At 41.9% G+C, this 24,270-nt stretch overlaps 1 protein-coding gene across 1 annotated transcript; it reads right to left on the bottom strand.

Annotated features, from left to right (window-relative positions):
• Positions 1 to 10,977: 10,977 nt before the first annotated feature.
• LOC118476441 (putative ATP synthase protein YMF19) lies at positions 10,978 to 23,447 on the bottom strand. Its single transcript, XM_035965582.1, has one exon. The coding sequence runs from the start codon at positions 22,897 to 22,899 to the stop codon at positions 22,438 to 22,440; it is 462 nt and encodes a 153-aa protein (XP_035821475.1). The 5' UTR covers positions 22,900 to 23,447; the 3' UTR covers positions 10,978 to 22,437.
• Between the last annotated feature and the right edge of the window lie 823 nt (positions 23,448 to 24,270).

The raw sequence follows: 24,270 nt of genomic DNA, 5'->3' as shown, positions 1-24,270 counted from the left end.
TTTGAATCTGATCAGTCTATTGATAAGTAAGCACTTGAGCCAGAGAGACAAGCAACTATAGGTATAAATAATTCAGCAGAAACTCTTGGTTTCAGTTCAGCAGTGTTTACGACGCATTGAGCAGAAACGTTGAAATAGAAGCAGAGTTTCTTTTCTGTTGGACTTTGTGCTTGCCTTTGAAGGAGGAAGAGTGTGGTGCCTGCAGAGATAAGCTGTTGAGATGCAGAATGAAACCAGAAATGCCTTTGTTGAGAAGCTTGTTCATTATCCTTTTCAGTTGTTCAGTGTACGCGTCCTGAGATGTGCAATCCTTTAATGAGAGGAGAGTATCATCTTCTAAGGTAATGAGAAATTCTCTGGTCTTCAAATTGAGGGCAAATGGGCTATGTTTATAGAGCCAATCATGACATCGTATTCTTTCAAGTCCAGGACTCTAAGGTTGTTGTTGAAGGCATGTTTCTGAATAGAGAATGCAGTGTCTGCTATGATTGCCCCAGATGTAAGTTGGCCTCCCCCAGCCACAGCTATTTTAGCCGAATTTTTGGATATGGCAAGTGGTTTTAACTGCGAAAGACAAATCAATGAATGTACTTGAACTGCCGGTATCAATAAGGGCAATGCCTGTTTGTCCACCAACAGTGACCTTGACTTAAAATGTGCCAGCAGTGACCAGCCCTGAAACTGCATGAGCCGAAATATGCATGAGATACTCATTTGGAGGGGAGTCCTGATCCTGTGGGATTTCATTTCTTCTTCTTCTTGTACTGCAATCTCTTCTGTGGCATCATTTGGTGTGTAAGTTTCCTGCATGACATTGCATTGATAGTAGGGATTAACTTGCATTTGTGACCGGGGACCCATTTCTCACCACATCTCCAGCATTCACCAGCTTTTTCTAGCTCTCTGTTGTTGCACTTGGGGAGCCGCACCGCAGGTTGTTCTTTAGTTTTGTCTGGTGTGGTGGTAGCAGGTTCTGCACAAAAGGAGAGTTCTGTATGGAGTAGCAGTGATTTGTCTCTGATATGAAGAAAACTGTTTCTTAGGTGGGGCACTGCGTTCCATGTCTTTGGCCTGCCAGTACGCATCAGTCAGGGACTCTGGATGGAGAGGCCTGAGTTGGTGTTTGATGTCATGACGAAGGCCGTTGACAAAGCATTTTACAAACCACTCTTCGGTTAGCTCTGGTGTATCTTGTTTCAACATAGTCATGAAATCTTCAAACTTATCAATATAAGCATTGACTGTCATGTTGTCTTGTTTCAGTGCATTGAAAGTTTCAGCAACTTCATAGGGACTGTATGCAGAGAAACGATGAGTAATCATGCGACAGAAATCTGACCAAGAGGAATCTTGCCCAGTGGTCTAATATGAATAAGAAATGGCAGCTATAACAGAGATTTTTCTCAATCGCTTAGCTTGAAGGTAGGTCCTTGTCACTAGAACGAAATGCAAGGGTTGGTGGATCGGTGATTTCTGATAATACAAGCAAGGACACACCTCTGGCTGTATCTTGTGAGCCAGCCCTTACCGAAGGCATGATGGAGTGAAAGATCGGGACTCTTGGCTATCAAAAGAGCGAGCCGAAGTAAATTCGACAAGAAAGCTATCCGATGTATATTCGTTGGATATGATAATGAGCGAAAATGGTGGAAGGTTTCACTCCAGCAGGGGCCGCCGTTCCGGACCCAACCCAACAGAGGCAGGGGTAATTCTTTGCAGTCTAATGAGGCTGGGACAAGCTTTGCTTTTGTACTGGTTTGGTTGAAACTGAGGATTTGGTATAGCAAAGACCGTCACCATCCCAATAGAGGGCTCCAGAGAACACTCTAAAAGGGGAGCATGTGGTCAACCACCAAGAATCTAGCAGTGGGCCTAGCTTCGTACCATGATCAATTCACTCTCTCTCGAATCTTCAGCATCCATTGCGCTTCTTTCTTGTGTTGACCGAAAAAAGCTCGGTATGATTCAATACATTCTAGGAACCTGGGGCAGTGAATCGATGAATTGGAGGACAGACCGCTTTTACTAGTTATTCTTGCAGGGGTCTTGGGCAATCAAGACCAGCCAGTGACTCAATGAGGAAGGGAGAGTGGGATAGCTACAAGCGATCCAGGGAGTCTTCCGTAAGACAAGATCGACTTCCTTTTGCACCTGTTCCATTTGTTGAATGAAATACCCCCTTCCTACGGTGAGTGTTGGGTGAGGGAAGGGATATTTTGATTGAAGAGCTCGCTTTGTCGAAATCCCTATAATGAATAGCATTTGCTGCTGCCGAATAAACCAACTTTAAGATGGGATAAGATGCTCAATAAGGCATGAGGGTCAGTATCATAACGGTTTCCTCCTAGTAAGGCCACTCATCAAGAACTCTTTTTTTCTATCCAACCAGTCAAGACAGACTCACATTGAGCGTAGGTCTCAACCCCTTACCTTTCGCCATGCGCTGAATTCCAATTCCAATCAGTTGACACTTTGCACAAGAACTAGCAAGAAATGAAATGATAAGAAAAACCATATCACCTTGCGACGTCTACTTTCATTTGAATAGGAACATAGGCATCCCGCGTGGGGGAAAACCCTATCCCCCATCTTTCACTTCCCCTTTAGATGAGAAGCCGAAGGTGGCTATCAATATGGCACCTCGAAGAGCATAAAAGCAATGAGCCCGAAGCCTGAAACCTGAAACCATAGATTGAACACTCAAAGAGGATCAACCTAGTCAATAGATTGAGACACAACCTGCTTACTCACCTAGGGTCGGTCCGGCTCCGCCTACTACTCCTATCCTACTTATCCTTTTTTTTAAGCTAGAAACAGAGCAATAGCCATACAATGGAGAGCATAACCTAAAGGAAAGGGGTGGGTCGAAGGATAACTAAAGGTGACAAGTCGATCTATTTTTGAGAGAAGAGCTAGAGCAGTTGACAGCTCACTAAGGAGTCTGTCTCGTCTAGTAGAGCTATTATCCAATGGGTCACCAGAGTAGAGATGACCTTTTAACCATAGCATCTGACTGTATAAAATGGCAAGGTGTTTGTTAGTGCTTCCCTTTCTTTATCTAGCAAGATATCAATAAGGCTGATGGCTAACCAGAGAATCATTGCCATAGGGTTCTCGAGAGTCAACCCTGTCTGGCCTACAAGCTTTTGGAGTTAGAGAATGTACACTCTATGAGGTGTAAACTGATGTAGAGGATCCAGACAAACAATACCCTTGAAGAGTTTTATGAGCATAGTCATCGAACTTCACTATACTATTAGGTTTGTCATGACATCTTCCCTCTTCAAAAGACTATTTTTAAGAATGAATCAGGGTTTTTGCGCTCCTTGGAATCAGGCCTATACGTAGTGTATGTAAGCCGCCTGCTGCTGCTAAAGCAAGGTATGAGGGTTAAAGTAAGCGATGCACATCTTGATATACTCAATTAAGTAAGACTATCTTATCTAGTTCTGTTTATGCGTCTAGTGAGCATTGAACTCCTTTGACAAGCGCAATGCTTCTTTATCGATCAGTTAGACGCTTTATACCAGGTTAAAGCTGAAGTGACGATACCAGTGCCTGCCGAACTTCCAAGCCCTCAAATATCGAGGATATGGTGTGCCCCGTTACCTTATTTCTAGGTGTAATAAAGGCTCTCCCCCGACTAGAAGGATCCAGGGACAACGGCTATTTCCTCCTAAAATATTGGCAGTAGCCGAAACGACTGGAAACCCAGGTAGCGGTCCGGAAAGGGCAAAAGGGCAAGGTGAGTAGTGAAAGCAAGAACGTTCTTTCGCATATAGAGCGACTGCCCAAGCCCTGATTCAGGGTTACTGGTCCACACCAACTGATCAGGTATCGGATAATAGGGAATATTTGTTTCAGCCGTGGTCCAGTCCAGCAGCCTCTTTTCGATCCAAGAGTCGCATGAGAAGAAAGCTTCCGGTTAGCTTCAGTTAGTGTTAGTTAAATAGAACGGGAACCTCGTAACTATGCCAAGCCAAGCCCGATCTTGGTTCCAATGCTGCAGAGAAAGGTTATGGGTAAAAAGAAGGTCTTTATCCTGGTGCTGCGGAGACCGGTGTTGCTGATCGAACTCATTTTCTTTCGAGGAGATCGAAAATCTCTGAATTTCTGCGAAACGAATTGACATATTTATTGCGAGTTGAAAAGCGAAAGGATGAAGACAGATTTAGATCCTCTGAAAGCGCAGGAAGTATGCCTTTTGAGCTTTTTCTCCACCCACCTCTGAGCATCCTGTTGGAATGGTCCTAGGAAAGACTACGTACGAGAAATCATTCTCACAGCCAACTTTCCTTCTTCTGAGCAAATAAATGTAGTATTTAGTCCAACCAATCATTGGTGAATCTCTTGTATGTCTTTCGTGAAAAGTGGAGTATTTGTGCCCAAGATCTTTCTATCCCCTTTAGTAGGTGCACACATCTCGTATGGTAAATATACCATTGTGCCCTATAAGGTAAGATTGATTGACGGAGTCAAGAGATGGGGATCTTGGTTTAGCAGCGGCTGCCTGTCCTTTTCTTTCGTGAAAGGTATGATCTAGAGTGTGATTCTGATCCCGTGATTGGGTGCTTGGCGTAGAATGAGTGGAGCATACTAGGAATGCCGAATGCTCGCTCAGTGAGGGAGCTCTGTTGGAGAAGAGTGGGACTAGAAAGATGGAATACCCATGTAAGGCCAATAGTTGAGGTACCTGGATCCAGACAAAACTCCCTTTCATTGAAACGAGTACTCCACATCTTAGGGTCCCAGCCAGCCTATGAGCAAAGCTAGGAAAGCATTCTTCTTCTTTCCTCAGGATGAAATAATTCGGTGAAACTATTATTCTAATAAGGCCAGCCCTATCTAGATCCCGTAGCTTTCTTTTCTAGAGAACTTCATCTTTAAGCTTGGCTCCCTGGAGTGTTCGACGTCAAACTAGCTACTCTGCTGTTCGGAACTCACTATTCGTTTGGGCTATGGCTCTCAGCTTGAAAAGAAGAATGAAATTAGGGCAGGCGGGGCTCTCTATTAATTGGGAACACTTCATTCTGCTGGCTACCTTGCATCAAAGAAAACTTCCTTGCTGGCTGCACTCCGCGCACTTCAAGGAGTAAGTATACGCTTCCTTCGGTCGAAGCAATAAGGTCTGTTTCACTGTTGGACTCGAAGTATCATGGGCTCTTTCCCATCTAACATATGTGTGCTCTGGACAAACACTTGTTTTCATCGTTGATCTCCTAATCCTACTGGGAACTCTTAGTAGGTGGTAGCTCATCTAATCCTTTAGCTTCGCAGGCTTTCGTTTCTCTCTTTCGGTAAAACCTATTCCAATTCTCGTAAATAGTATGTATTCGCTGATATCGAAATCAGGGTTTTCCGCTTTGGATCGCTGCGCTGGGTGGAGAAGAGGAATCAACGATAAATCCAGGAAAGAGCTGCGAAAGAAAAGCGTGACGAGCAAAGTCAAGTCTGCCTTTCTATTTCTTCTTTATCCGCTTTGAGATATAGTTGCCTTCCTTGGCAAGGGATTTTTCACCCAGTCACTGTAGTTAGGAAAAAGAAGCTAGTGAACGTGGAACTCCATCCTCTTTTCCAGGCGGGACAGAGAGAGTGGATTGGCTTTTTCCTCCCATCCCAAATAAAGAAGACTTTGAGGAAGGTTCACCTTGTATCAAAAGCAAGTCAGAATAGTTTCTATTCCTAGTCAAGATTCACTCTTTCTTTGCATGAAGGCTTTGAATATAAACAGCACTCTGTCACGATTCGTGGGATTTGAACTATTAGAAAAGTCCGTCCGTGTGCCAAACCCAGATCAAGTACTGTACATCAGGATCCCCCCAGCATAAACACTAGAGAACGACTGTGGTTATCCTCACAAGGGGAACAAGCAACGGGTCGATTGCACATCTAATGAAAATCTATGATATTCCTATCTTTTGTCATTTGAAATGAAATTCAATGATTTCGATCAACTTATCTGGGAATCTGTCATTCCATTTGTTCCACTTTCGTTTTACTGAAATAACTCACTTGAGTTGAAGTAAGTCAACACCTTTCAGTTGAGCAACTGTCTTTAGAGAGGGAATAACCAGCGTTTTAGCGATAATCTAACAAAATCATCAGTGAAAAGAGAATCAAGCCGACTTCGAACAGCTAAAATCCAATTCCCCACGGATCGTAATCGCTTTCCCATGCTTTTTTACTTGTTGCCCAAGCTAGCTTAGCTTACTACAGCTACTGATACGGCAACTCAAGCTACTAATCTAATATATGTCTTTGATTCTTGTCTTTCATGCTTCGCCGCTGGGATTCATACCACGGAAGCGACTACTACTTATAGCTAGAAAAGGGAATTCAAGGTGGTAATTAATACTCCTAAAAAAGGCTACTCACTACTACTGGGCCACTAGCTTTTATTCCTATACCTGACTGGCTAATCTGAGGGATACGGCATGGCAAGCAAGCAAACTTATAGGCAAGCCGGTAAACTACTAGGAAATCGGAAAATCTTTCTTTTACTACTTTTTCTGATAACACTCTCGAAGCGAGCAAGCACTACTTGCAACCTGATATCTATCTTTCAATCTTATTACCTGCCTGAAAGTCTTATAGCAAGCAACTTATCTTATTACTGTCTTTCCTAATACTCTAGGTAATAGCAACTCAGATTCGCTTCCTCTATTTCTTCTATCTCTTAATCTGTATAAGAGAGAACCCCTTGGTAAAAGTATAGAAACTGCATATCAGCTTACGACTAGAATTCTTATTTGTTACCGCGCTCCAAGCTACTGAACATAAAAGCTATAAGCATGAAATCAATCTGCTAAGCAAGCTTACTACTTATTAACTTGAAACCGGATAGCTGACCTTTATTCCTATAATCGAGTGGAGTTCTTCTATCTGACTCCAAACCGGGTACGCCAAGCTCCATACAGTAGATACGAGCCGGTAAACTACAATCTGGTATTCTTAACTCCGACTTTGAAACTGCTAGCTGGTAAAAAGAATGAAGGACCATAATTAATGCTATCGAGGCCCCAAGTCAAGCAACAAAGCTTCTAGCCGATAGAAAGAATGGGTACGAGCCTATCTTGCTAAGACAAGGGAAACTCTAGCTGCACTTACTCCTTGGTCAGTATAAACTACATGGCTTACGAGAAGCTGCTCTTCAAACTCACAGCCAACTTGGAGTCAGATTTCCAGCCGCTTATAAACGGCATAGAGAAGTAGGAGCCTCGCATACAACCTGAACTCTGGTATCAAGCCTGCCAACTCAATTCTATCTGGGTAAAAGGGCAATATACGAAAGGAAGGATCGATAACTGATTTATGGCTTTCAACCTGCTAACTTAGCATCTTATTTCTTTCTCCCAATCTGGTATCGACTAATAAAGCGCGCCTTCTAACTCATATCTGTCTTGCTATCTTCCATCTAATACCAGTGAAACGACAACTCCTGATAGACCTTCTGATACGACAACTGCGACTTGCAGTTTGATATCCGGCTTGAACTGTTCTATCTGGCTTTCTATCTCATATCCGCAATTAAGAATTCAAAGCAGTAATTAAAGTATGGATACGATGGCTTTGCCTTGCGTTCTTCAATCATGGCTTTCAAGTCTGATAACCGCAATTAGGAATTCAAAGCACTCTCGAGGCGAGCACAAGCAATCTGATAGAGGAGCTACTAATACTATAGATAGGAAACGCCTAAGCAAGTATGATACGAGAAAGCAATTCTATCTTTGACTGGTTTTTCAAACTGATAACTGCAATTCAACTCCCGGCAACTACAAACCACTAATCTTATTCCTTACTTCAATTCTTGTACCAAGCCTACTTAATTTCCAATCTCACTACTTCCTTTTCAACTTCTAACTTATATGATTGATACGAAAAGCGGACTTGAAAACTTAAATTAACAAGGCACGACAACTACAGCTACAAACTCGAATGCAAAAGCCGATACTACTACTCAATTCACTCAGCTTACGACTCTTATTCATGGCTTTAAATCGTATAAGCACTAAGTCAAACTAGGGAAAACTTGCAAGCTTAACTTGAACTGCTAAAACTGAATAGGCCGATACGAGAACTCAATACACTATCGAAACTAACACTGCTGGGTAAAACAATAGAAACTACTGCTCGGCTACTCCCTAATACCAGAGAAATGGCATCACGGCTTGCAGCTCTTCTTGCTAAAACAGATGAAACTACTACTCCGGAAACGAATACTCAATCTTCAACCAAAGCTTCAAATCTGATAACTGCAATTCAACTATCTGACTCGCATTCTTACTCTCACTGATAAAAGTATGTAGACGACAAGAAGGAACTAGCCTTATTTGCCACTTTCAACCAGCCTCGCGTTCTTCAATTAATACCACGTAACCGAGCAATCAAGCCTACAATTCAAACTAGAAAACAACAGCTCGAATACGAAGATTTATAAGCGAAAGCGAGAGTTAACATCTTCCTTGAGCTATGGAAACAACTGCCTAACGAAAAACCTTATTCACTGACTTTATATCTGCTAACAGCGATTACTACTACCGCTCTCGAAGCGAATACTCAACTGCCAATCTCATTTATGCCTCTTAATAAACTAGCTGGTATTCTGATAATCGACTTTCAGTCTTCCTTGCAGGCAGGCTTTGTAAAGCACTACGGATACGCCCTTATTAATACAATTGATAGGACTTATTTACTTGTTTTGTATGGTTATTTGTCCCTTCTTTCTATTGCTAAAGGTTAGTTTTGATTCCTCTCTCTATCGTACTCTTATTCCTCTAATCCACTTACAATCTGATAGTTGCTATGGAGCCTGAGCTCAGACGTAGATAGGGCATCACGGCTAGAATTCTTCTTTATGAGTCCAATTCTTACTTCTTCCTTTCGAGTCTTATATCGTACTGCAATTATGATAGCTGCTCTACTAATACGAGAGGTAGGCATTTATAATAGTATTTATACGAAAAAGAGGCTTTGCAGAAAGAACTATAACTAGAGAAGGTCAAACTGCAAACTAAAAATAAAACTGTAGAAACGACAGAGCGGCTGTCAAACCTTATTTGCTTACTCGTCTGCTTACTACAAGCAAACTGATTTATGAGTTGCAACCTTACTTATGACTTGTATTCTTCTTGCTGAGAAAGAGAGTTCAAAGCTGCAATTGCTCATGCCTCTAAGCCCATCCTTTTTTAGGCTTCTTTGGGAATCCCCTTTCCAATCAGATAGATTTCGAGATAGATTCACTCCAGTGTGGTGTCCCGGCTCTGATACGCTTCCTTTATACGATCTCAGAGTAGCTTTAACCTTTAATAGAGGAGTGAACCCACATGGGAGAAGAGAGGAGTAGTATGGGAGAGAGTCGTAGTTCAGAATAATCCCTGTATCATAACAATATTTCTGTATCGAGTGATTAGCTTGGATTGAATTCCTCTTAGAGTTTCCATTCCTATAGGTGGGCCTAAGGTTGGGTAGTTTGTATTCCTCTCCCGCATTGAGAGAGATTCCAACTCCTATAGAGAAATACTCAATAAAGTACTTGGCAAATAGTAAAGTCTTCGGAGGATGCGTGTCAATAGAATTCGGAAATGCAGCAATAATAGGACCAACTGGACCAGAAAGTCAGATATACTGTTGCAAACTACTGATCTAGTCAGGATTTAGAAAGGTCGATGAATGGAACCTTGTAGAACTATACTCCCCAGAAAAAAGGAAACTATTTACGGGTTTCAACCCTCATGACAAAAACAAAAAATTGAAACATCAACACCACCAACCCCATCTAACGCTTGATCGAAGTAGGCATTGGCTGACTGACCTGACTTCGATTCTGTAATGAACTTACTCAAACAGGAATCGCTGCTTACGATCTTCATTCGGCACTTCCTTTCTATGTTGCTAATACTACTTAAACTACAAGCAGATTCGCTGACTTGCATTCTGATGTCCGACTGGAAAGCTTATACCTGATAAATAGAATGATACGTATTCAGCGGCAACTCCACTTTCAATCTGGTATCCGGCTTGAATTCTGGTATTCTCCTTGGATTCCTCTAAAGGGCATACAAACTTCTAAGTAGAACGGAAACCTGATAGCTGACCTACATTCTTCACTTCGTACTTGAAAGCTTGCCACAGCTATTAATACTATCGAGACGCCAAGTCAAGCTTAAATACTACTTTCAGTTCTGATAACTTAGTGGCTAAAACAAGGGAAACTACTGCTTAATACAAGAGTTAATACCCCTACTACTAATGCTTGTCTTGAAACCTTATTTGCTTACTCGTCTGCTTACTAAAAGACAGAGAGCCGAGAAGCTTAATCACAGCTTTTATTCTTCTTACTGGACTTGAGTTCTTCTATTCTATCTTGATAAAACTATGTAAACGATAAGTAAGCTTACGGCATAACTTCTTGTATTCCGATAGCTGGCTTACTTACTTATATGGGAGCAGCTAATACAATATAAACAACAAAGAAATATCACGGCTACAAATCGAAATTCCTACTTTCAATCTGCTTGCAAGAATTGTAGCTGCTTCGGATACGACTAATGCTTGCTAATACTCTTGAAAACTAGAATCACGACTAGAATTCCTATTTGTTACTCTAAATCTGTAATTCACTGCTAAGACTGCTGATACGACAGCTCCATACCAGGGACACGCCTAATCTAATACTGATAAGTGAGTTTCAATCTTATATCCGGTAAGCGAGTAGCAAGCTTGAACTCTTCCTGCTAAAACTACTGCAACTACTTAGCAATGATGGAATTCAGAGAACTAGCTGTAATTCTGCTTTCTTCCTGTCAGTCTTATAGCAAGAAAGCAATCTGCTAACTTCAATTAACACTGTTTAAACGACAAGTCAGCTCTATCTTGTAAGCCTCTGTATACGAGAAGCAAGCAACTAATTCTGCTAACAACTGCGGAAACTCATTTTCGAAAGGGGATTTCCTTATTTACTTTATTTCATTTTATTTCATTTAATAGAAGAGCTGCTTCTTGAAGTGAATGATCGGAATTCAGAGACCATAGAGAATAATCAAATAGCGAAGGCCAAATAGAGAGTAAAGGAAAACAATGTGCTAACAGAAGCACAGGGAAAAGCATTCACAGATAGCCCAGAACATAGGCATTGAGTCTAGTAAATAAAGTAGTGGAAACGGGCTAGCCAAAAGAAGGTACTAGTAAAGATCAGTCACACGGGATTCGTTTTTCATAGACGAATAGGCTTTCGAGAGCAAAGGCCTTCCTTGGGCAAACTAGTTTCTCAATCAATGCTTATTCGCTTATTTGTCACAATAACATACAACACGTTAACCGAGTACTAATAACGTAATTCCGTATCCTTGTTGTTCAAGGAATAAAAGGAAGAAGATCTTAAACAAAATCCACAACTAAAGATAGTACTACTAGGCAGACAGGGACCCGCCTGACTATTTCGTTTTCTTCACAGAAAAGATGGGATAAGCTTTTGAATTCAAGCGCAGGGAGAACTACCAACAAGCACTTCAGAAACTCCAACTTACTCGGCATCTACTGAACATCACTTCTATATCTACTGAACATCACTTCTATGCTGATCTTTCCTCTCTACCTATACAACTGAAGTTTCCAGCTTTCCAGCAAGGTATTGGGATAGTTCACTCAGATTTTGAGATGGTTTTTGGGCAAGTGTTTAAAGACGGAACCTGGCCCAGTGTGACTTCAGGTAAAGTATGGCTGCCTTGTAGGACAGGAGTTTACTTAGCTGCATGCATTCATTGCAGACCTGGCTGCAAGCATCCATAGATAGCTGCCGAAGGTACTTGTCTTATCACTCTTTGGCAATCGAATTGACAGTGCATGTGTGGAAAAGAGAGCTAGTGGATTCCTTCTCGTTGTTTAGTCTGGAAATACACCAATAGCAACACAGAATGCTATTACGATACCTAAACTAACCCCTACTCTCCATTTTCTGTCTATATTATCCATAGGTATTTGTATTGCTGGTTCCTCTGGTGGTATGACCTCTTTCAACATAGCCATATTGTTAAAACTATTCTCATCAAAGGTAAAAGGAGTATCTCCCCGGATTGACATCACTATATCTGATATATCTTGAGTTTCCTGCAGTGTTATCTTAGTATACCCTTGTACAATAGCACTCTCATTGAGAAAGTAATCCCACGACATATAAAGCAGTTGATCTGGTTGAATATCTATATTACAAGGTATAAACTTGTACCAAACTGTAGTGTAAAAACCAACTCTGACAAGTGCGAAAATACTACCATATACAGTATTGATTCCTCCATCCATAGATGATTGATATAGTTGTCATTTTTATCAAACAATTGGTTAAATTATTGGATATGAAAAAATATTTCTTTGATAATGCACTTTTATAGGCTGGCCATAACACTGTTTCTAACCACTTATTACCATCATCTATCCCGGGTGTAAATTGTTTTAAAGATAGCAAATCTTTCCAAGAATCAAACTTCCATTTATTTAATGTTGCGTTAAAACTGACAATAGGAGATGTCCAAAGATAATTTGCACCCAGGATCATAAACTTCATATGATATTTGATGAATGAAATCTTTATTAGTTAATGAATCCATATATAACTTACTATGATATGCTAGTTGATCATTTAACGATTTGAATATATACGGGCCATTAGAGAAAATCTCATTAGAGATAATATCATTTGATCTATTAGAAATACTATTATTAGATAATAACTTCTTATATAAACCCACTACTTTCCACAATAATGTTCTATTTACAGATTCCACTGATGTACTACATTCAATATCCGGTACTTGGAATATATTAGATACACCTCTCTTGTCAAATACAAACTTTTCGAACTTACAATACAAATCCCTCATACGGTTGAAATCGGTTGTCATGATTGCTATACTTTATTAAATTAATATTTGAAGGTTGGTGGGGATTTCCATTTTTTAGAGTTGAAACTCCTACCCTAGTGCTCAATACTGTAGTGGTAGAGAGCTATTTTATCCCTAGTATACTTTGTACGTACGGCTAGAGATTGAAGGGAATCAACTTAGTAAGCATATGCCTACTTTCTATGTGAGTTAATCACGTGAACAGATAGTATCAACAGAGAAGTCACATAAGCACCTTCCAATCGAACTTCTTTTGCTAATTAACAAGAGACCAGACAATACAATAGCTCTTTTCATTTCCTATAATATAATACTGTACTTTATACGCTCCTATAATACTTATATGCAGAGAAACCCTATACGCAGAGAAACCCTTTCTTACTTATGCAGAGAAACCCTATACGCAGAGAAACCTTCTCTTACTCGAAACCCTCTCTTCCCCGAAGACAGTCTTCCTCGCCAACCCATAGATAGGCGCTTTCCTATATTATATATATGGATTCGTTCCCGGAGCCAGAGCGGATTCCATGAATTGACGTATATGCTATGAGCGTAGTTATCAATCAGGTACGCCGGTAGCAAGATTCCATCCCATCCCTGAGGATAGTGATTTCTGGTATAGAGTATTTATAGAAAACTCGTATCAAAAATATCATACCAAAAAGAAAGAAGAGATAAATGAGCCTTGTTTCCCGAGAGAGACCGCCATCTCTCAGGACTGCAGTCTTATAGTCGACAGCTCTATGTGGAGTTTTACAAGCCACCACTCTGGACCGTGGTCTTAGCTCTCACACCGAGAAAGCCTGCCTTCCCCCCAGAAGAAAGTCTTTCTCTCCCTCGTTTCGTTGTTAAAGAGAAAACAATTGGATGCTAGTTTGAGGTGAGACTAGTATCTCAAGTAACTCAAAATATCTCTGCTCAGTAACGTAACGATCTTCCTCATCTAATAAACATCCTTAAGGTGTGCTCTACCAGCTGATTGGCTAAGGCAAATCTTCCCCTCGAATATATTACCATCAACGTATAAATGGGATGAAAGGATTATCCCGATATTTATCAATATCATTCCGGAAATATAGATCACCTTCTAAAAATTTAGCGCACACATGATGCATATATGTGACGCTAAGTGCAAATAGTACTTTCTTTCCCAAGTCAGCATTATCCATCACTGACTGATTTTTATATGGTGACGAAACCGTCAAAGATGGGAAATTCAAAACGTATTGAAGCCTGACGTCCTTGCTAATTATATTATACATTACATCTACTATATTGGTATGAAATAGGTTGGCATGAAAGAACTCCAGAATAAAAGGCCAATCAGAATTATTTTTATTTCTCGCTCGAACGAACTCTCTGAATTCTTGTGTATAAACACAAGGATCATTCATTTCACAAAATGTTTTATAGTTCTCTATAACTGTCCAAATACTATCATTCTCTTTGCTCCCATTAAGCCACCATAGTTCACACATTTTTCCATCAATGATTTTGAAGATAGCTCTTACTTTTCTATTATCTTCATGAAAATCGACACCATCAGCGATAATATCAATATAGGTTCGATTGGTTGGGTGAGAATCAATCAAAGGGGTTTTCATTCCATCACCGTATAAACCTGCCCAAACTAAATTCTCCCACATGAGAGAACAATCATCTTCGTCTCCGAAGTAGGGATCAGCACTGATTGTGTTACCGCAGCCTATTAAAACATGAGGGATTTCGCTGTATTGTTCGATATCTTCTATACCCCCGACGGAGTTTACATGATAAACGTTTACCGCATAATGGAAGGCTACTTGTTTATTTATCATTTCCCTCCGTCGATCTATATTTTCAGTTACTATTTTCATTTGTTTGGCTAGCTCAACAAAATCAACATTAGGTGATACCGTGCTAAACCTTCTATCCCCTGGATCCATCCCTCCAGGGGGTCAGCGCATCTGTTTTGGGTACAGAGGGCCATAGGTTCGAATCCTGTCACCTTGATGTGGTATTCACAGGGGCCGAAGTGCAAAGCCCCGTAGCCTATCCGTGGTCGGGAAGGCAGGCGAAAAGCACGCACCAAAAAAAAGAAAGCTATAATTTTCTTTTTTTCTTTTCTTCTTTGTAGTACACGAGTGAAATTGGTTACGGTGGTACACCTGTGAAATATATAAATGTTATGGTTGTACACGAGTTCCTTATATTATAGGTGTTTAAGACCGATTACGTCGGTTACACGAGCGGTAGTACAGCGAAAATGTTTTTCAATTTCACTTAGCTTGGTTACAAGCCTGGTAGGTACTACAGCGGAAATACAGTTGGTTTCACGTTAATTAGGTTATCTTGGTGGCAAACAAGTGCCTGGTAGGTTAGGTACTACGACTGAAATGGTTTATGATGGCACATACAGTACATTTAAGCTGTAGTACGTGGGCCTACTGTGGTATTGGATGTATTGGTTGTTGCCGAGTCTATGCTCGACCGCGCTCCCTCTCAGAATAGAGATCACGTTTCCCTTTACCCACCCAGAATCTGAAGTGAGTGTGGAATCTATTCTGCCTATTGGCAGATGGCTCTCTATTATCTTTCTCTGGGTCCCCATTATATTAATAAATATGAGTGTCAGGCTTGCTGTACTGAATCTCTTTATAGTCTACCTGTCAAGCCCAAGATAAGGGCAAGGGCAAAGCTCCAATAGAGCACTCGGGTCTGCCCCCTGAAATAGTTCTTGACGGCTCAGACTATTTTCTAGATCCGCCACTTAGCCCTGAGGAGGGTGCCTACTCGACCCAGTCAGGTACTACTCCACCGCCGGCCCCGAGTCACTCCGCAGGGGGCGGGGCTGCACCTTCTTCAATTTCTCCTGCAGATGAGGGGGAACCAGGGAGTCCACCACGTCCTTTCGGGTCTCTGACTCTGAGTAGCAGGGATCTCATATTTCATAATTTGAGTTTGCAGTATCTGGAAAGGACCAGGAGCCCAGAGGAACTTCTCAAATTAACTAATAAAATCTATGAAGGGAAGCAATCCGTACTTTCAGAGCTTAGGCGTTTAGCTGGCCCTTTCCATGGCCAAATCAATCCTGTTCCAGGATATGGATAGTGCGGGCAATGCAATACGAAACCCCCAAACCAATTGTGAGTATAATCCTAAAATGTTTCAAAGGATCCTTCTTGACTTGCAGCTGGAAGGGATCCAGAGTAAATATTATAGCCAATTCGTAAATCAAAGGGTGGATAGCATCCCAAAAGAATCCTGGAATAATTTAAGGATTGATGAATTACCTTTAAACCAATTCAATCAAGAAAAGTTCCTGCTTTTGGGCTGCTTTGTGAGTTGGTTCCACTGGCGTAACTACCCCCGGAGGGCGATGCGGGGCGAGGCTGGGGGCAGCCGACTCAATCCTTCCAAATCACTAGAAGGCAAGTTCATTCCTCTTGTGTGCGCATGCATTATCTAATGCTAAGGACTCTACAAGAATCGGTTAAGCTTTTCGTTTTAGTTTGATCGGAGTTCGGTACCGGTAGCTAAGGCAATCCCCTCTCCTGTCCTGTCCTGTGCAAGAATGAGGAATATCTTAGCTTAGTATAGACACGTGAGTAGCTAACAGAACTGAGTAACCGACTGACAGACAGAGTAGGATGAGGGATTGATGTCTGTCTTTGATTAGCAAAAGCAGAACTCTTATAGGAAGTTGACTGAGCACTCTCATAAAACTGGTAGGGAGATTTTTTGTGGTGTTCTAGGAAAATGAGCCATGATCATGAAGTGAAAAGCACGTGGTAACAAAATCGAATGAAAAGTACAGCCTATCTCGATTAACTGATCGAAACCTAGCGCATCATGTTTTCGAGTCGCCAGGTGTTTATTCTCTTGGAAGCAAGCCAACTCTGCCCACCCAATTCTATATATCTATCTTTCTTCTTACTAGTTAGATCGGAGCCGACACAAGGAATTGAATTGGTCGACGAAGCCAACAAGCAAGGTCCACAGCGCATTAGAAACAGGGCAAGCTAATAAGTAGGTAGGGTGGGACTTGAAAACGGAGCTAACTATGCATTCCACGGATGCAATAGCCAGAATGAACTGGGGCTGGCTTTTCTGTAACTAGTCTTTCCTGCTGCCCAACATTCTACTATTCGTTCCAACTCTTCGTTCCACGGAGCTAGGAAGAAGTCCTGCAAAAAGAAGAGATGCACTTCCGGCTGCCTGATAGAGTGAACGATTTGGTACGTGGTAACGCTGTAAAGTCGATATCTCACCCATGAATAGAGGGCTGGCTAGCATCTCACCTCAAAAAAGAGAAAGTTGTCTCACCATATCATATGCTCGTTTTCTAAATCCAGTGTTATGCTCTCTTCTTTGCTTACACCTGTTACGCACCTCTTGTGCAGTGACAACACTACCCGGGAGTTTATCTTAGCTGTCTGGGACTTACTCTCCTATCCACCACTGGTACTAGTCTGTTGGCCAACACTTTAGTAATGATCTTGGACAATAAGGAAGGCTGATTGGTCTATACTTTTATTCTGTTAATGGAGTACTGTAGAAGAGTTCTCCCAACCCAAGTATCTTCGGTTTCAGTTCTCTCTCTCTTTTTGACCTGCTACTCTGCTGTTGTTTTGGCCCTTCAAGGGAGGGTTGTTGAATTTCTGAATTAAGAATTAAGTAAGTAGAGCAGTTAGGTTATGAGCCTTGCGAGCTGTATGGGGGAGAACATAGCCTTTTGGCTTGGAATAATAAGTACAAAAAAGGAAAAAATCTCAATATGACAATCTGAATTACTTGATGCAGTAACATCAGGTTGTTCTGTCGTTCGACTTATCGTTCATCTCGCTGTACTTCTCTATCGAAAGATAAGGGTTCATCGAAGAAAGGGAAGGGAACTATCCGCTCTTGTCCTTCAATGAAAGCAAGCCGGATCCGATGAAATCTTCACTCGGTAATAGTATAGAGTAGAGTGCTCCATTGATAGTGGTGGATTGGACTTCTTGAAATAGATATATATATGTGAAAGAAAGAGATGGTTTCTTGCTCGGTGAAAGGAATATCACTATCCCTCGTCCTAGGGTTTTCCTGCTTGATTCTCTTTTCAGTGAGGGATGCCCACTTAATCTTAATAAAGTAAGTAAAGAATGATCGATTCGATAGGAAGCACTGGTTCAAGGAATAACCCTTGGATGCTGATCTCTGGTTAAAGGATTAACCGTCGGATAGCGAGCTGGAATCGAACCAGCAATTGAATCTTGTCGCTACTTTGGCGGAGTAGACCGAGGGGGAATGTAGAGTATAGTTTACGACAAAAGGTGTTCTAGGACCAAAGGATCGAAGAGTGCGGCCTACTGTACTTGAGGATTAGGAATATGGAAGATAGGGTTCTCCTAAGACCTAAGAATAGTAGAGAAGCAAGGGTTAATAGAAGCACCGCTGATGTTGGTCCAATCTAGCTGGGCTGGATAAGAATCGGGAAGACTCGGGCAAACTGGCAAACATCGGATGAGATTGCACCTTACAACATAGAAGGAAGAACTAACATAACAATCATCTCAAAAATCCAGATGAAGGAGAGAAGGCAGCATACAAATAATAAATAGAATATCTAGGGTGGTAACACCTGCAACTCGGCAAGGAGAAGGAATCCCTGTAGTAGCGAGCAGTGTGATTAGATAAACCGTACCCCCTGAGGGGCCTGGCGATACGAACCGGTTGAATAGAAGAGCTTCCTTGGTTGGAACAGAAGATAGAAGCTGATTAGAAAACAGATGAGAGGCGGGCAGCATTGAGAAAAGTACTATACTTAACTTAGTTTTAGTTAGGGTCGGTTTGACTAAAATAAGTGAGTGGGACTCGCGAACTGGACAGTAAAGTGACAATAGGGTGGTCACTCGGAATACTTTTGTTAGGGAAAGCCTAGTAAAGTGGTCAACTAATAAATATTGTCAATAAAGAAAGGACTGGATCAGAGAAGTATGATGTAGTCCCCTTCCCTGGGTATCACGAACGGGGCATCACAACCATCATATCATTCGAGGAATGTTTCCATTCCGATACTGGCATCCGGAGTCCTCCCTACTGATCCTTCGGAGCCGGGGTGCAAAGGAAGCAAGAGCACTGGGAGTACGAATATCCTTAGTCCGAGGAAGGGTGCTATATCGGTGGTGCAGTTCTTACACATCATTATATCCATATTGGAAATCAAATAATCACCTGGCCCACCCCGATTCTCGAGAATCGAAGAGCTGACTTGCATTCGAGGGTAGTGTTAAGCAACTTCCGGATATGATCGATAGGTTTCACCGTCAAGCAAAGCAAATAGGAGAAAGAAGAGAAGTAGCACCCGCTGGGCAGGATAAGTATCTATCAGTTGGCCATCTCCGCCTAGGCCGGCGGAGACTATCCATAGGTTAAGTTGGTTCTGGTTGGAGGATTAACCCTCTGATTGTGATGCTTGGCTTTTGGGCCTCGGAAAGGAATAAAACTAGGCAAGCAAGGAGGGGATAAAGGACCACGGAACGAGGTAAAGGGCAACCCCTTGACCGAGTGAAGGCGAGCCCGGATTCAAAGTAAGATGGATTGAAAAAAGACTCCTAAAACTGCCCCCGCTGGGGTAGATAAAAAACCTTTGTCCATGGCCTTACCTTGTAGGAAAGGATCGCTCGCTACTGGTAACCGTTAATTCGTAAAACGTATGTTTCGTAGGAAGCGGAATCCCGTGGAAGAATCAGTTTTCTCGCTGCGCTGGCTTATGTGATGTGGTTGGTCAAGCCTGCCTTTAAACGCAAGAAATCAAGCTAGGATTCTGGAAACCGGAAGGGTATTCCCAAGCTCACATTCCACTTCTGCAGCAGAGCTAATAGAGATTTGCAGAAAGGGATATGCAGACTAGATGCACGCTAAAAGTGCCAGGTTCCAGTCAAGAAGCAAGGCAAGAGATCCGCGGAAGAGATCCTGATTGTAGGTCCCGTTCCCTCAGATAGACTGGCCTATTTTGCCCCAGCTTCCGAGACCGGACTCGAGGAAGCTGCCCCTCCTGACAGGGATTGGACGCGAAGGATGGAGCATCCGAACATTGAATTCGAGCTAAGATTCTAACGAACAGCTGGAATAAAGAACCTATCCTTTCAGGAATAAGGAATGAGAAATGGAACAGAGAGTGGTTGGATGGAGTATAAAATCTAAAGGTTATATTATATATAGTAGTGGGAAGAAAAAAAGACAAGAAAACGATTGAATGTCAGGCAAAACAGTTCTGTAAGTCGCGGATCAAAGCCTGAAGTGAAGTGCCTGGTTGTCTTAGTATTATAAGTAAAGCATTTCATTCTCCGGTTTTGATTTCATTCTCTTTTGTGACGGTCTACTTGCTTGTGCTAAGGCTGCTGGAATGAGCCTTCTAAGAGTAGGTTTTGAGACAAGATCTTGATTGATCACTTAGTCTACCTTTTACTCATTTCTTCGAACCTCTATAAGTGTAAGAAAAGAGTGCATGTACTTTTAGTGGACTTTACTTTTTTCTATAGTGTGAGAGTACTTTCTGTTCAATCCAGTCGCTCCAGATCTGCCTGAGACAAAGCCTATAAGATCGTTATTAAGTAATGAATTTGCAAATAGAGAACTAAACTATAGGAATCAATCCAATTCTCGTTCTACAACAAGAAGAAGATCCATGAACTGGAACGGATGGAAGATAGCACTAGAAGTAAAAGAAATATTGAAAGGTGCGAAGCAATCACATCGCAACAAATAGGTATGTATTACTTTGAGTTTCTCGCTGAACTCCACTGGACACCGACCTCCTAAAACTGACCTCTCTGCTAATTCGAATCGAGGCTTACTGCCGCTTGGTACTATACTTCTTCCTGCCAGACTCTTTCAATACCCAGCCCTCTTAAGTGTTTTCAAACTTGGCTAGTTTCTTCGAGAATGGAAGCTTTGTCCTACGGCCTGCAAATTCTTCTGCTCCTAAAGGAAGTTTCTGACCCAGCTTTAGATGATAGAGGATTTGACAAAGAGACCTCTTCCTGCCATACTGATCGACTATTCTCTTGAAATGCCATCTCATCCTTCGGCCTAGCTTTTTCATTTCTTCCTTATTGGATTCAAACTGTTTCAAAAGTTTGGTACTTGGTACAAAGTATATACCAACTTTCCTGGCTTCCCTAGAGGTTGTATTAAAGCCGGCTTGCCTAACAGCCTGCTCTTCTTTCCCAGACGAGCGAGACGGATTGTGGATTGAGTTTGAGTTCTTTTGCCGCTTGCGATTGATTAAGTTACATTACCTGCTGCACCGAGCATTGATTTGAACGAATTAATTACCAGACTTATTGGGGAGTGTGTACGACTTAGTGGAGTGTTTCCTTTTTAATAGAATCAGAGCAGAGGATTGAATCGCATGAATGGGTTGAGCATTTTAATAGATATACCCTTTTTCTTAGGCATCGATTCTAGGATTGAAGAAAGGGGAGATTTCCCACACTTTGAAAGATTCACCTATTGGGTGGGGCGTGTTTGAATTACCTACCCGGGATTTTTCATATTAACTGTAGCTAGGGAATTGACTGACTCTGATTAATATCTTTGTCTAGCATTTCCAAATTGCCTCAAGACTGATACAGATTTTACGGAGTTAATTACCACAGGGCGGCTTGCCCTAAGAGTATAGTTAAGTGGGTCAATTCCCAGAACAGACAGGGTTTAGTCAGTTCATTGACTAGTAAATGACTTGATCCACTCATTAGCATTGAGTGTTGTCTGTAATTTACTATATTATATTATATTATATATAGTAGTAATGATGAGCACTTTTACCAGAAAGAGTTGACTGAGTTAATGGAATGGATTCGCTTGTTGGCTAATCTGAATCGACTTACTTAAGTGTGGTGTTACCAGGCTTGGAAAGAAAACTTCTTTATGTGTTTGATTTCCCTAATTTACTGGTACTCAAATACCTGCCAAGCATTCCCAATCTCAGTTTTTGTCACACAATAAGATCCAATTTGTTTAGACTCGTTAGGTTTGGTCACCCATTACCTTGAGTGAGGCCAAAGGTGTACACCTATTGTCATGAAGATGTGATCATATCCACCGAAAGGTCTTGTTCTAAGCCCAATCCTCTCGTCTTAGGTCCATAAACCAACAATAACGGGAGCTTCTCCTTTTTGGTTGACAACCTATGTTGGTCTGACTAAGCCCACTATCCTAATGGGAGGGTCCCACCTTGTGTCGGGGTAAGGCTCCACCTCATCTTGGGTTAAGGGCGAAGCTTGAAGCCAATTTCTTCACTTTCCGTCTAGGGCTTTGCTTGGCATTGGGCTTCGATATAGCTGGTGCTTTCCTGGTCTTGGATTAAACCTCAGCTCTCCTAATTCCGTCTATAGGTGGTTCAATCTTATAAGTTTAGCTTAGGTACATCGATTCAATCCTGCCCCAGGCGTACCTGAGACAACCCTTTCCTCACCCGAGAATTGCATTTCCGCTTCAGCTTCCGGCGCATCCAACTTTTTCTGGATCTAGGCAAGGATCCTCAGTCCTATAGAAAGAAAAGAATCTAAGTTCATTAGATTATGCTTCCTGGCCCGTGTGGAACATGTGTGAGCATTATGTTTTTCCAACAAGTGATCCGACTGGAAGAAGTGTTATATGAGGACTTCGAGATCAAATAGAGAATCTGTCTCTCCATTCCTCGTGAGCCACTTATTTCTCCGAAATCTGAGATCAGAGTGATTTTCCTCCTTTTTCCCAAATAGTCGACGGTCCATTGGGATACTTCGGATAAACTGGAGTACATATATGAGAGACCGGTGCTAAAACCTTTTCTCGAGATATCTTCCAAATTATTAGGGTCCTTGCTCCGGATCTTGTTCCCCCGGTGCGAAAGCAGTTGGTTCCGTAGTTTGAGAATTCTGCTAATTCCAAGTATTCCATTATTATTATTATAAAAGAGAATATAAAAAGTAAAGAGGAGAAGGCATAACCAGAAGAATTGTGAGAAATAAGTCAATTTATCAAGTTGAGGCATTTCGATTTCCAATCAAACCAACCCTCAAGACAGAAAAAGACTCCCTCCCAAAATAACCAAAAATACTAGTTGCCTTCTAACGCATAGACTAGAGCGTTTGTCCCATCCTTATCTAGTGGGCCAATGACATTACTATTCTACGCGTTTTCTGAGGAGCAACATGAGAGATAGACTTGACACCGACCCACGAAAACGAAACTTTTTAGTCTAGAAAGATTCCCAACCCGATATTGAGATCTGATGACTGAACACTCGTTTGAATAGCTCGAGGTGTCGACGGAGCTAACTTGTGAGACGGAGCTCACTTCTGAGATAGAGCTGTCTTCTTTCTCTTGGTTTCCATCCTTCCGTTACGAGATATCGTTTCGTACAATACTACTCTATGCAATATGCAATTTCGAGAAGAGAGCAGAGCTAGCCCACCGCATCCATCCAGCCTGAAAGGATTCACTCAACTGGACTCGCGGCTCTAGGTGATCCCAATGGATCCGTACAGGGTGATTTGAACTGCTCCTCTCGAGAAGATCGACGGATCGGGCGAGCAAGCAGGGAGAGTGCAGTATTGTGCTTGCGCCCTTAAATCAGAGAAATCGACAGGACAGATTTCGAGCCCGAAAAGAGAAAGTATCTCCTCTCCAATGAGAAAGTATCTCTCCAGCGAAAGAATCTCCATCTCCTTCCTTCGGGAAACAAACCTTCCTTCCAGGTAGATAGCATTTCCACAGGAAAGAGAATCCGTATTGATTGACGTATTGAAACAATCAAGTCCGTCAAGATTGACAGGCAAGTGCAAGTCCGTTGACATGACAGGATCAAGTCCGTAGACAGGATCTAGTCCCGATAGGGTTGGTTCAGATCATATAGCTTAGGCTCAAGTAGCAAAGCAAGTCCAGTAGGTTGTTTAGGTTCCGGTCATATACATATAGGTTGAGGTTCCGTTCCGGTCATATAGATGTTTAGGTGGTTCCGGTCATATAGGTCATTCCAGCTATAAGCTATAGAAGCTATAGATAGGAGATGGGGGGGAAAGCCACATTCATTATAGGCTATGCTATGGGAACGAGATCCTTCCTTCTGGGAGCACATGGATCAGTGAGTTCTGGCATGATTGCTAGAACGAACGGAATCTACTCTACTGGCGTGGCGCTGCTGTAATTGTAATCACTGAGATTCCTTCTACCTATGATTTATTTGCTAGTAATAGTTCGAGATGAGATTGGCACTGTCTCAAATCCCAGCACGAATGCTTGGCACTGTAATCCCAAATGCATGGCACTACAGTAATCACTTACTTTCATTCTACCTACGATTTATTTGGTGGGGTGGCATCTATATCAGCTGCTTTCTACTCTCAAGACTCTATGGAATTCC

The sequence above is a fragment of the Zea mays genome, chromosome 2, assembly GCF_902167145.1.
Source record: "Zea mays cultivar B73 chromosome 2, Zm-B73-REFERENCE-NAM-5.0, whole genome shotgun sequence".
NCBI classification, from domain to species: domain Eukaryota; kingdom Viridiplantae; phylum Streptophyta; class Magnoliopsida; order Poales; family Poaceae; genus Zea; species Zea mays.
The sequence above is the reverse complement of the archived record's forward strand: the minus strand, read 5'-3'. Positions and strand labels throughout refer to the sequence as shown.

Coding starts and splice junctions, on each gene's coding strand:
- LOC118476441 (XM_035965582.1), bottom strand. CDS start 22,899: ATGCCTCAACTTGATAAATTGACTTATTTCTCACAATTCTTCTGGTTA.